This window comes from Trachemys scripta, chromosome 2, assembly GCF_013100865.1.
Source record: "Trachemys scripta elegans isolate TJP31775 chromosome 2, CAS_Tse_1.0, whole genome shotgun sequence".
NCBI lineage: Eukaryota > Metazoa > Chordata > Testudines > Emydidae > Trachemys > Trachemys scripta.
In genome coordinates, this window is record NC_048299.1 from 267,098,844 (window position 1) to 267,111,503 (window position 12,660).

A 12,660-nucleotide genomic window follows, 5' to 3' on the forward strand; every position below is an offset into this window, starting at 1 on the left:
AGGCTTATTCAAAGTGATACAAGCTATGAAAGTGAGATCTTGGAAGAGTGTTGCTGTTTTCATAATGTAATAAAAATACTGTAATGATCAATAATAATTAATAATAGTGTGTAATAAACATGTCATTAAAAACAAATTTTATATTTCCAAGATCACTGCTTTTTATAATTTATACTCAGGTAAAGGAGACAATCCCTGGAAATATTCATTTTTAGGAGGGGGTTCGCGAGACTTGACATTTTAGTGAAAGGGGTTCACAGTTAAAGTTTGGGAACCACTGCCCTAAAATAACCTTGCGATCCCACTCCCACCCCCGCAAGTCCATTTTGGGTCAGGACTCCCAATTTGAGAAATGCTGGTTCCCACCGTGAAATCTGTATAGGGTAAAAGCACACAAAAGACCAGATTTCACAGGGGTAGACCAGCTTTCACGGTCCGTGACGTGTTTTTCATGGCCGTGAATTTGGTAGTGCCCTATTTATAACCATTAGGAAAGCACACAAAGACCAAATGTGGAGGGAATGAGTGAAGGAAGGAATTCGAAATAACCTCCTAAAATCAAAAGGTTGAAAACTTACTTTATGACTGTAGACCTGGTTTTGAAGCACAATTGCTTTGGGATTGAGGGTCATAGCATTACAATTTAGAGCTCCTTTTCCCTCTCTGGTGGTGGAATTGGAGCGGCTGGTGCTAATCTTCATGTATAATACAGGGCCTGTGAATTGTAGTCAGGGTCTCATACATTTTGTTCTTGTATGGCGTCTTTATTTAAAAGGGGGTTTCAGAGAGAATCTTTTTATAGATGAAAATGTTTTAATTTGTTTTCACATTTATGTTTTTCATAAAAGCTGCTGATAGCAAACAGTAAAATAAAAAAAACAACGTATTCTAAATATCTCTGTGCAACTTTTCTCTTAAGGTTTGTTGGCATCCAAAGCTGTTGTTGTGGATGGTGCTGAAAAAAAGGAAGGCAACAAAGAAACAGCTCCAGTCCTGGAGCAGGTATGAAATGGTAGAGTTTGATTCTTTTGCAAGGTTCCCACTGGAGTGTGCCATGGAGATATAGTATCCATAACAAAATTGCCCCTTCAGAAACAGAAATAGGGAACTAAATATTTGATCTTATGTTTACATCTCTGCGTAGCCAGAAGCATACAAGTAAATTGACACAAATGACAGTGTTAACTTTAATTCTCATAAATGAGTTACTGTCTCCAAGGAATCAAAGGCTAGTAAACAGCGGTCCCAAGGTTTTATAGCTGGAACCATGCCTATAACTGGCTAAGAAAAAGACCCTTACACAAATTTGATTTGTGGTTTGAAACAGGGTTTTTGGCATCTAGTAAAACTTCTTTTGTAAGAAGTTTCTTTTCTATTGTAAGAATTGGTGTTGTAGACTGTGCGTGTTTTATGAACTGTTCAATGAGCCATACATTTTGCTAAGATGTATATTTTAATACATACAAAAAAGAAACTTTAATGTTAGGGGTCTGATTTAAAACCACTTATTTGAAGAATTGAAGGTTGCCTCCCTATCTCTGGCTCATTCCATTGTGTTCAGGTGTTGCTTGAGTCTCAGAATTGTGCATGATCTTGCATGCTAAAAGGGCTGACTACCTAAGCACAGTAAAGCAAGCTAAGGATGAAGTGGCAGCCTTAAATCTTGATATTTTTGCTTTTGTTGGCTTAAATAAGATCCTTAATGTAGTTTTAATATGGCTTTTTTGTATTATTGTTTTTTAATGGTTTGTTTTAAACAAACCAACTGAAAAGAGCACTTCCTTTCTTCACAAGCCCCACCACGCTCTTAAAACAATCCCTACCCCAAACTTTGATACTATGTTTTTTGCAACTGGTTCTTTAGTCCTGATATATAGTGGCATTGCTATGGTTTTTCCATTGACCCTGGGTTTGAGACGCTTAGATCCAATACAGAGTGCTGTCAATGGAAAGTTATGGTTCTACTTTTAATGCTGCCACTGTAATGGTTAATTCTGAGCTACTAAGGTGTCAATGCATTGACTGATCTTTTGCATAATGGTTTGATATATTGACATGATATTCCACTTTTCCAATTTTTGCATATTAAAGATGCTATAATTTCTTAGTACTTTTGTATAATACTTTCTGTGTGCAAAAAACTGTGAGATGTCTGACAGTGTGACATTTCTGGAAGAATCATTACACTGTAAATCTTACTGTGCAGAGTTCCATTGAAATGAATGGGATTTTGTCACTTACTAAGACTGTATGCAACAGTATAGATTACAGTGCATATTAAAAGAAACTTCTGAATAGTAACTTCTTAATCTAAAATAACTCGGCTGTTTCTATTTTTACTTTGTTGATTAGAAATAATAACAAAAAATCCAGAAGGGACTGTCACCATTCACTGACTAATGGTCTGCAAAACATTTTTGAAAATACTTGTTTTAGTTGTGTTCTTAAACAAAAAAAGCATCCAAAACCCAACAAATGTACTACTTCGCCCCTTTCTTCTAACTGAAAAGAAAAACAAAAAACCTATCAAACATAAACTGATTAAGTCGGGGTGGGAGTGTCTGAGCTCAAATTTTTTTTTTGCTAAATTCCAGCCCAAATGCAAATTAAAATGGCCGAGTTATAAACCCCTAAAATGGGAAAGCTGACAGCCCTTAATTACAGAGGTGTACTGTCTGCTACCACTGTAATACTGATTGGGTAAATGTCTTGTAGTGTGTTTTAAATAATGTAATACAGGACACAGTAATATTCAGGCCAACAGCCAAAAACCTACTGTGCTGATGAAATTATATTTATAACTTTTTTAGTTTACAACTGTCTTAAACCCAAAAACCTCAGACTATTACATGTAGATTCAGTAGTTTATTTAAGTGTATTAGGGTTATGTAATGTTATATTTCCTTTTGAGCAAGACCTGCTTAGATGAATAACTTTAATTCATTAAGGTTTTTTTTTAATGTTAGTTTGTCCTTGTTAAGAGGTTAAGCACCTTATCAAAATATTAATTTAATTTTTTAAATCTTGTTTAAATAACTTTGTAATTTGAAAGTAATGGACGCTGTAGTAATGTCTTTCACATATGTGAAGATGAACAATAAAAATGTTTATTTAAAAGTTATGGCTCTAATTAATTTCTGGTAATACCTTTTGTAATCAGCATAGGTATACTCTACAGTTCATGGAATATTTTATTTAAATGAATAAACTTCACTTAAATCACGTGTATACTGAGCTGATTCAAGGATAAAATGGGGGATAACTGAATGGGACACTTTGCACCGGAATTTTACATGGTACTTCCAGCATGCCATTCATGTAGCACGCAAGGGTGCCCTTTTTTAAAGTATGTCATGTGTGCTGCTTTTTTTTTTTATATTTCCACTGGAACTTGCAGCTCCCATGTTCCAATGGAAAAGAGAGTTTCTATTCAATACCAAAAATGCAGTCCTCTGAAGTACGGAGGTCTGAAAACTGGGAAATGCCCCCAAATCATCAGTGGAGTGAAATCTTTTTGGAGAAAGTGGTGCGCACATTCTAGAAACAAAAGTTTACACTTCCATAATTATGGTTTTGTTAGCTAACATAATACCCTGATGCATATTCAACTGGGCAATAGATGAAACAAAATTTGAGGTCATGTGTTCAGATATGTACAAGCTGCCATCTTTGGGCAAATACTAACACTGTTACAGATTACTCCGCTTGTAGGAGAAGCTCCTTCTAGCAAAAAATGTAAAATTCTAATTGTTGTAAAGTCAGATGGATTGTTTTTAAATATTTCAGTACATGCATTAAAAAGAAGGGTGAAAATTTGCAGCTTTAGAAAATGCAGCATATTTTGCTTTTCAGAAACTGGTTTTTTTTAACCTACATTTTATCTGCTTGTTTTTTTACAGTTAGCAATCTATTTAACCCTGTGGTGCTAGAAGTTGCGATTTCATGAAACATTAACACAAGCAAGTAGTGTGGTGAAATCCAGACTCCCAGCACTGAAAGGGATTGTGCTCAAATTTCATCATTGTTTGTTGTTCTAAGACTTTCCTTAAAGGGGCACTGTCAACCTTTTCAGATTCTTCATCAAAACTGAAGTAAATTTGTGGAAAATGACATCCAACTTCTAAATATTTATTTTAAATTGATGACTCTTACTGAGAAACTTCTGTTTTGTGCTGTGATCACAACAAAGCTAACATACCTACTTCCCATTCTGTTTAGTAGCAACAGTGTTCTTCTCTAAGTCATTCTTTATTCTTGCCGAAAACATTGATGATGATGGCTCGTAATGAGAGAGAGATGGACATGAAAAGGATTTTATTGTATTAGAAAAACAGCAAAATGCACTATTTGTCAAATAGAAATTAGATAGTTGGTAAGAGAAAATAATGTTTTAAAGCTTTTTTTGAGGGTATTGCAAGCAATGAGAAACGAAGAAAAACTTTTAAGGATGAAAGTCATTGGCAGTGTCCCTTTAAAAACAAACAGATTGCTCAACTTTTACTTTGATACATTTGAGTCTGTTTTTCGTTTGTATTGGAAATGATAAATGTTGCTTTAAAAATGTTTTTGAAAAAATGTTTTTGAATACTAAAGATGCTAAAAAAAGTTCAAAGTAGAATACAAGAACCACAATGAAGAAACTGAAATAAAAGTATCAATTTCTTATTATTTATTCAGGAGATTTCACCTAAACCTCAAAGTCAGAAAAAAAATGAAGCTGATATTAGCAGTTCTACCAACACTCAGAAACCTGCACTGTTATCCTCAACTTTGTCTTCAGGAAAGGCTCGCAGCAAGAAATGCAAACAAGAATCTGGAGATTCTTCTGGGTGTATAAAGCCCCCTAAATCACCACTTTCCCCAGAGTTAATACAAGTCGAGGATTTGACGCTGGTCTCTCAGCTTCCTTCTTCTGTGATAAATAAAACTAGTGAGCACAGACATTTTAAAAAATACCATAATTACTTATAGTCATAAGAAATATACAGAAAAATAATTGATTGTAAATTAATGTTGCTTTTTACAATGAATCTGCTTTTTTATAAAAAAAATTCAAACGTAAGTGGGTGCATTAGGGATAGCTCAATCTTATAAAAAGTAAAGTCACATAACATGGTGTGTGAATTATGGTGCAAGTAATAATGGCACTTTTATGGTAGTAGAAAGTCATGGCTTTTAATGATTTAAGTTCCATTGTATGAATCTCCACACTAATGGTAATAGTGATACAGGAGAAAACAAGCACCTCTACTTAAAGGGCCTGATTCATTAAAAATATGTGCAGTTTTCTTGCGGATCTTTCCTTTCCATCATTGAGGAACTCTGCCTTCAGTCGACTGTTTTGATGTACCTGTTGGCTGCACAGTCCTTCACACTACATGATATTTCCCCTAAATCTGATGTGAGAGAGAAGATGGGGTCAACTTCTTTGATGGGAAAATAAAGGAAGTTGTCCTGTGTAGGGTGAAAACACCTTAGTAGTTCAGCCTTTTTAAAGCATAAAACTGGTTTTCAAAATATCAAGATGTTGTTGGTGGACGGAGGAGTTGGTGAAACTTATCTGCTGCATAACATCCTTGAATGATTTGATTACATTTTTGAGCAATTACAAGCTCGCTCTATATATTTTATTTTTGCTGGAGATGGATAGTGTAGCTTTTTCAGATTTGTTTTGAGCTTCACCTCTTAAAGACACTCTGTTGCTTCAAAGAAGGCGAAGTCATGCGGTCAACAGTTATAACTAACATGGGTTTCTGTAAAGCAAAAGCCTAAGTTTTGCTTCACTCCCAGAGCTGTGACAAAATAAGGCCTGAAGAGGACTCCTTCATCACATGTTGCATCCTTACATCCACAGTTGACATCTTCTTGAGGAGATAAATGTCTCTTAATCTTGTAGCAAATTTTAATTGAATGGGGGAGGGAAATAAGCCAATTAAGTTTTCTGTATTCTCTCAATAAATATCATTGGTTTTAAATCATGTTATAAATTTCCCCCACAAAACACTGCCATCCACACATGTTGCAATACCCCCAAGATGTCGGTAAGTAGTTTTGCTTGAGGAGGTTTTGTGTTTTGGACTGAAGCTACGCATCTGCTTGCCATTTAAAAAAAAAAAAAATCTGTAACTTCATTGCCTAGATACTTATTTTTTTATTATGGTTTGTAACAGCTCCCACCTCTTTTTTTGACTTTTTTAAAAATAGAAATGTAATTTTTGTTGCAACTGCAAATCTTTAGTATGACACAAAGGAGTCTAGGTAAGACAAGGAGGAAAAAAATTAATGATTTACAGAACTCTAATTTATGCAGGTAAAGCACATTTCCCCAAGTACAATATATGAAACATGCATAAGTGAGGTTTTATTTTTTTTAATGAATCAGGCCTATAATATTGACAAATATTTCTCTTCATTTGAGATTCTTTTATGCTGAGGTTTAAACTTCTTGCTATGTAGTGCATTGACAGTTAATGTTTCTGTATTTGCTGTTACCAGGGTGTTAATATCAGTTTAGAAGAAAGTGGAGAGATTAGAACTAAAGTGAACCATTACCTTTTGTGAATTTATTTTAAAAGTTTTATGTTAATGCTGTCCATGCTTTTTTTTTATTTTTATTTTTTTAAGTCTTTTACTGTGACAATTATTTTGCTATACTGGAAATCCTATTGTTTCTTAAACTATAAGCTGTCTACACTCTCATTGATTTATGGGGTGGCTCCCCTTAATGCAAATAGATTATTTGCATAAGGGCCTCCTTTACATCCATGGAGGCTAGATCCTCAAATTCATATAGTAATATATTAAGCAAAAAACCAAAATCTTGCCTCAAACATTAACATTCATCTGATATTCATAGTTTTATTCATTTTTACAAAGCACAATGTGATTAGCAGTTCTGCAGAAGAGAACTATTTAAAGCATGACCCTTCTCTAGATCTTAAAATATTTCCGTAAGATTATGACATATCTCTACTTCATGAACATTGAAAGATCTCTTTTTAGGTCCGTCACAGCCAGTGAATCCCCCTAGATCCTACAAATATAGCCAGAGGAGAAGAAGATCACAGCGTTTAGCCACTTGCTCGTTGCCTGATGAGTCTATACAAAAAGTTCCTTCTCCCTCTCCAGTCACTGATGGAAAAGTGTTCTCCATCAGTGCTCAAAATCAACAGCCATCAATATCAGAGGGTAATGTATTTAATCTAATAAAGAACAACCCGAGAGAAACAATCATAAAGAATAAGACCTTTCACATTTTTTTCACCTAATGAGATCTTTGACTAACATTGAGTACCTTTAGCTACATGCTGTTTGTTTATTGTAACACTGCGACCCATACTGTTATTTGTCGGGCTTATATCTCTTTGTTAATATTACATTCTTTCTTTTGTGTAGTACCTGATGTTGCTCATATGTCACTTGAGAAGCGTGGACCATGTCTCCCTCTTGACTTAAGCCGTAGTTTGGAAGTTACAGCGCCATTATCCACAGAATCCACTTTCCGTAATGAGTACCCCAGTAAAGAAAAGGAAGATACTCAGATGATTACATATCATTCTTCCAAAGCAGTAACTGATGGAAGAGTAGCTACAACAGCGTCAGGTAAAGAGATTCAGTTCACAAGCAGTTAGGTTTATAGCTGCAGGGAATGTAAGTGTATTGTTCAGTCATACAAAATGAAGGGATAGGTTTTCTGTTATAAGCTTTCAAGTCTTCCCCTCCTCCTGGGATCCTTTCGGATTCTCTGTGTTCTCTCAGCTTTGAACTGCGTTAGTGCTTTGGTTCTAATGTTCTTCAAGGTGGATCTGGTTTTATACTACAGATAGGGATTGAAAGCTCAAGAGCAGCAATTTTGAAAAGGAGCATAAATATCCACAGAGCTACTTTGCTGTCAGATGTTAAACTCAGGAATTCCCATTTGTCTTTTTTAGCTTTAGGTTTAAAATTTAGGAATATAAATTTAACTTTCTTTAGCCGGTCTTGATTTGACTTTTTTCTTCATTTGTTTGATTGGGAAAATACAGTAATGCTTGTAGAGTGGGATTTTCAAAAGCAGTCAATGTTGGTCTAGCTCTCCTCTCATTTAAAATCCACTGGATGTTTTCCAGTGACCTCAATGGGAGAAATATGACGCCAAAGTTGAACATTTCTGAAAATCCCCTTTTAATTTATAAGTTTATAGCCCTGATCCTACCCTCTGTTCCCTTGTGTCAGTGTAGAGCCCCACATAGAAGGCCTGAGAGTTGTTTAACTAAAGTGATTAAAAATGCAAAAAGTAATAACTTTTTACTGTCCTTTTAATTTGGAGACCGTCTTGTTCTCAAAGAAAATTTTGTGCAATAAATTATTAAAAATATAGAAACATTCTTAAATATTTGTAGCTCACTATTTGAAGTATTGTGTTCAAATGAGACTGTACATTCTTATCAGGAAAAATTAAATGTCATTGTGTAGATAATGATATATTCATGGAATAACTTTCATGGCCTCACTCTTGGAAAGATACCACCCTATGCAGATTCCTGTTATCTCCACATACGTTGATTTCTCTGCCCATTCACAGCCTTAGTTACTTAGTTCCAGGCAGGAATTATTCGGTGAAACTCTGTGACCTGTGTTATGCAGAAGATTAAACTAGATTATCATAATTGCCCCTTCTGCCATTAAAATCTATGAATCTATAAAATAGGTATATTTTTAAGATAAAGCGGACCATAAATATTTCCAATTTTCATTTGTTAAATTTTTAAAAATATTGCTCTTCTCTACTTCTCCAGTGAAACTTCGTGCATGTGACTCAGTCTTCTCTTGTCTGATTGTGGTATATTACAAACAGTAATTTATAAGAATTCTCCAGTGCATTGAAATGTAGTGTGTACTTCAGATTCTATAACAATTTTTCATATCATACTTCCCTCAGGGTGCTCAAAAGCAGAGCTAGAGATTCCATAGAGAATTACTTGTACAGAAACCCACTTATTGAATGTGGATGCCCAGTGTCTTGAGCTCAGAGCTATTTAGAAAAGCTGTGTCCATTGGGGCTGCATGTATTCCCCCATCAAAAAATTTGTGTGTTCAGAGCCAGGTTACAAAAGAGGTACCAGCAGCACCAGCTACCATCTGTTCCTGTTTTGTCATAGCTCGCTGCAAGTGTTATGACCATCAGCTTTACAATTTCATTATTTATTCCAATTTTCCTGCTGAATCTGTGTTGGGCGGGGTGATTGCTGGTTAGTTTAATATAATTAGTATTGCTTTTTAGGTGTTTGCTTTGTTGCAGAGTATCCTCTTGGCACTAGCTTAGGATCTAAGTGGTTTGGTCCTGGTCACTAACTAACTGTTTCTTCACTCAGTGAATGTCATTATACTGCTTCAGTGAATGGGCCTGGTTTTAGTCCAGGCTATGGATGATCCTGACCAAAAAACCAAACAAACAGGCTTTGAACAAAGCGTGCTGTGGCTCAGAAATATTTTGACACATCGGTACTTGTATTGTTTACTCTGTCTCAGAGATGACTATTTCCTGAGGTGTGCTGGTTTGTCTGTGGTTTTTACATCTTGGGCCCAGAATGAGAGAGAGTATTTACAGCTCTGCCTTCTGCAGGAGGCTGTGAAAGCTAATTTGATGGATCTGATTTCTACAGATCCTGGTCTCTCTAAGGTTAACAGTGCTTGTTGGCGCCACATAAGATTCAAAGTAGTCTGCTTCAGCTTTGAGGGAATCAGTCCGTGGATGCCAGGTACCTGTTGTTTCTGTCCCTCTGGGTCTGTGACTTGATCATTCTGCTTTTTGGAGATGGCAGTGCTTGTTCTGAATAGGGATGTAAAATGTTAACTGGTTAAGCGATTAACCAATAAGTATCAGTCTTATTGGTAAGGTATTATGGTTACCATTTAAACTCTGGCTGCGGGACTTCGCTGCTGGCCCCCCACGCGTCCGGGGTCCCAGCCTCCCCGAGGTCCCGGGCATGCTGGCAGCTGGGAACTGCTGTGCAGGGTGGGGCCAGCAGCGAGCGGAGTCTCTAGGCATTGAGCCAGGACCCTGGTGCCCAGGGCGGCAGCAGAGCCTAACGGTTAAAATTTTACTGGTTAAACATTCAATAGTTTAAATGTTTACTTTTTTTAAAACGTTATTTACATCCCTAGTTCTGAAGTCTCCTTTATTCCAGTGCCTCAAAGTCAAACAGGAGGACCTGCTCTATCTTGAGCTTCCATGCTGTTTTTCTGTCCTGAGGAAGCTTAGGTGAGTTTTCTAGGTGGCATGCTGCAGACCAGCCACCTGAACAGCATATGTGCTATGGTTGGAACGATAGGTCTGAGGCAGTTGAGCTATTTGGATCTTAAGCTTCCATAGGGAGTCTTGGATCTGAGGACCCAATCAATCATTGGGTGTCCTGATAAGCCTGTGTTCTTGAATTAGAGTGGGCTTCTGTCTGTGCCATATTCATCCATGCTTGTCATAGGTCTTCTGAGCCTGATAACTCGAGTTTGCCTTATAGTCTTCCTGCTTCATCTTTGAAGTAGTCCTTCCTTCCAAGGGCTACCCAACTTAGCCTTGGCATCATCAGGGACAGGCTTTGAAGCTCATTTGGTCTACTCTCAGCTTTGGAAGACCCTTATGCACTTTTGAAGGGGTCTGGTCTTCTCCTAGATAGGCATTTACATACATGGGTTTCTCCATACCACTTTCTGCAGATTTCCTTTCTTTGGGGAGCTTTTGGACAATGTGGGTCTTTGAGGAGCAATCACCACTGGCTCCTTTTTTGCCTGAATACACTAGAATCACACACATCTATTCCTGTTAGTTTCTCCTTTCTGAGGAAAACTAGAGTTTTTACCCATGTTGTCTTACCACACTTCCATCTTGAGAGCTGTTACCTTCTTTGATCAGGAATGAGGATAACCTAGACAGAAATCCTGCCAGAATTGGAGGATGGCTGATGATGTGGAAGTCACGGATTGTACTGAATTTAGGCTAGCTTCTTCCACATCCTTTGAGAAGACAGTGGTGGCAATGTCTCCATTGGAGGACTGCAGTTTCAGAATCTGTTCGGAGCACTGGCTGAAGTTTTGAATCTGTTTCTCAACTACCCCCAGAAAATACACACTGATTTTTGACATCCTCAGATGTAAACAAAAGAGTTGAGTCAAGTTGCTCTTCTAGATCGTTTTGACCTTGCAGGACTAGGGATACACATCCCACATAATAGAGGCAATGTAATCAAAGAACAGTTATTGGTGAATATCTTTCTACTGAAGAGTGCTTTCTTCCATTATAATTTGGATATTGGAGGCATATAGCAGCTGTAGCTGGCTGCAGTTAGCTTTCAAAGATAGTTTGTTCTAGGAGAGCAGCCAGCAATAATAGCAGAAATTATCTGGAAAATCTGAAGCATATACTTGCTGTATATTTGAACAGAATAAACCTCTCCAACTCTGGTGATTCACCAAGTAGAAGTTAAAGATCCCAGGGCTCTGACAATAAGAAAGCATGTTAACTCAAATGTGCCTCCAAACATTAACATTTCCTGTTCTACTGTTGTGAGCTGTTTCTGAGTACATGAGACCTTCTCTACTGGTCTGCACAGTTATAGAAATAGCACTATTTAACCTATGATTTGTATAATTCTTGAGTATAATAGGTATTATGTAAAAACATCCTGTCTGTCCAGATTCACTGTAGTTTTGTAGGAGTTCCTGTGAGTAGAGGACATGTAGCTCTATTGTTTCCCTACTACTTTATTATGTATAAGGCATTTATTATGGGAAAGTTTGGGCATAGAGATGAGTTTAGCATTCAGATCTGAACAAGGTGATTGCCATTCATAAAGCATATTCTGATGGAAGAGGTTTATCATCAAATCTTTACTATTCTCTTGCCAGTGGCAGCCAGTTTTACTTGCAGATAATCTTCCAGCAGTCAAATCTGTCAAAGTTTCTGTTTGAAATTTCAAACATGCTACTGTGAACCTGATGCACTAAATTATAACACTTCCTCCTTTTCATGTGGAAAATGGTCTCGCGTGAAAGTTCAGTGTGCTCTTGTCTCAGGGGACTTACAGTTAGATAAGAGACTAGGGTTTGCTTCTCAGCTCTGCCAAAGACTTTCTGATGTTGAGCATGTCACTTTCTCTCTCTGCATAAGTTTTCTCATCTGTGATATGGAATTATCTCAGAAAAGTGTAATAAGGCTAAATTAATATTAATAAAGCACAGTGAGGTCCTGGGATAGAGAGTGCTATAAAAATGCAAGATATTACCAGTATTCCTATTATTATCCACAACGTACAGAAGCAGATGGAGCTGTAATATTTAGATGGGATAATAGCATTTTTCCTCTAAGACTCATAGAAAAATGGTACCTATTTTTCTCACCTTGAATAAACTGAAATGTATTAAGTTTATCATGACTTCTGAGGCTAGAGATAGAGGGGCCATTTGGACAAAGTGATGCCATTTATGGGCCTGGAAGTGTTTGACTCTAGTGTAGGAGATAAGCCATTTTTTTTTTAAAGTAGATGATATTTAATTGTGGAAAAAGAACATTAAATATTTAATTCATTCTTAGCAAAGCTTTTCTTTTGTCAAACCATTAACATGTTGCTTTTCAAAGGGGAGGGCAGTGAAAAATTGAGCTTTTCTGCAATGAAGTGCAAAACG

General features: G+C 36.7%; 1 protein-coding gene across 14 annotated transcripts in view; it reads left to right on the top strand.

The window, feature by feature from the left end:
• Positions 1–12,660, top strand: part of PHF20L1 (PHD finger protein 20 like 1) — an 81,936-nt gene that overhangs the window by 34,140 nt on the left and 35,136 nt on the right. For 7 of the 14 annotated variants that reach the window (XM_034763653.1, XM_034763640.1, XM_034763641.1 and 4 more), the window contains 4 exons: positions 920–1,002; positions 4,678–4,930; positions 6,991–7,188; positions 7,396–7,602. In XM_034763653.1, coding sequence (XP_034619544.1) covers positions 920–1,002; positions 4,678–4,930; positions 6,991–7,188; positions 7,396–7,602 — 741 coding nt within the window. Of the gene's footprint in view, positions 1–919; positions 3,260–4,677; positions 4,931–6,990; positions 7,189–7,395; positions 7,603–12,660 lie in introns of those variants that run through there. The other 7 variants (XM_034763643.1, XM_034763650.1, XM_034763645.1 and 4 more) reach the window with 3 other exon arrangements.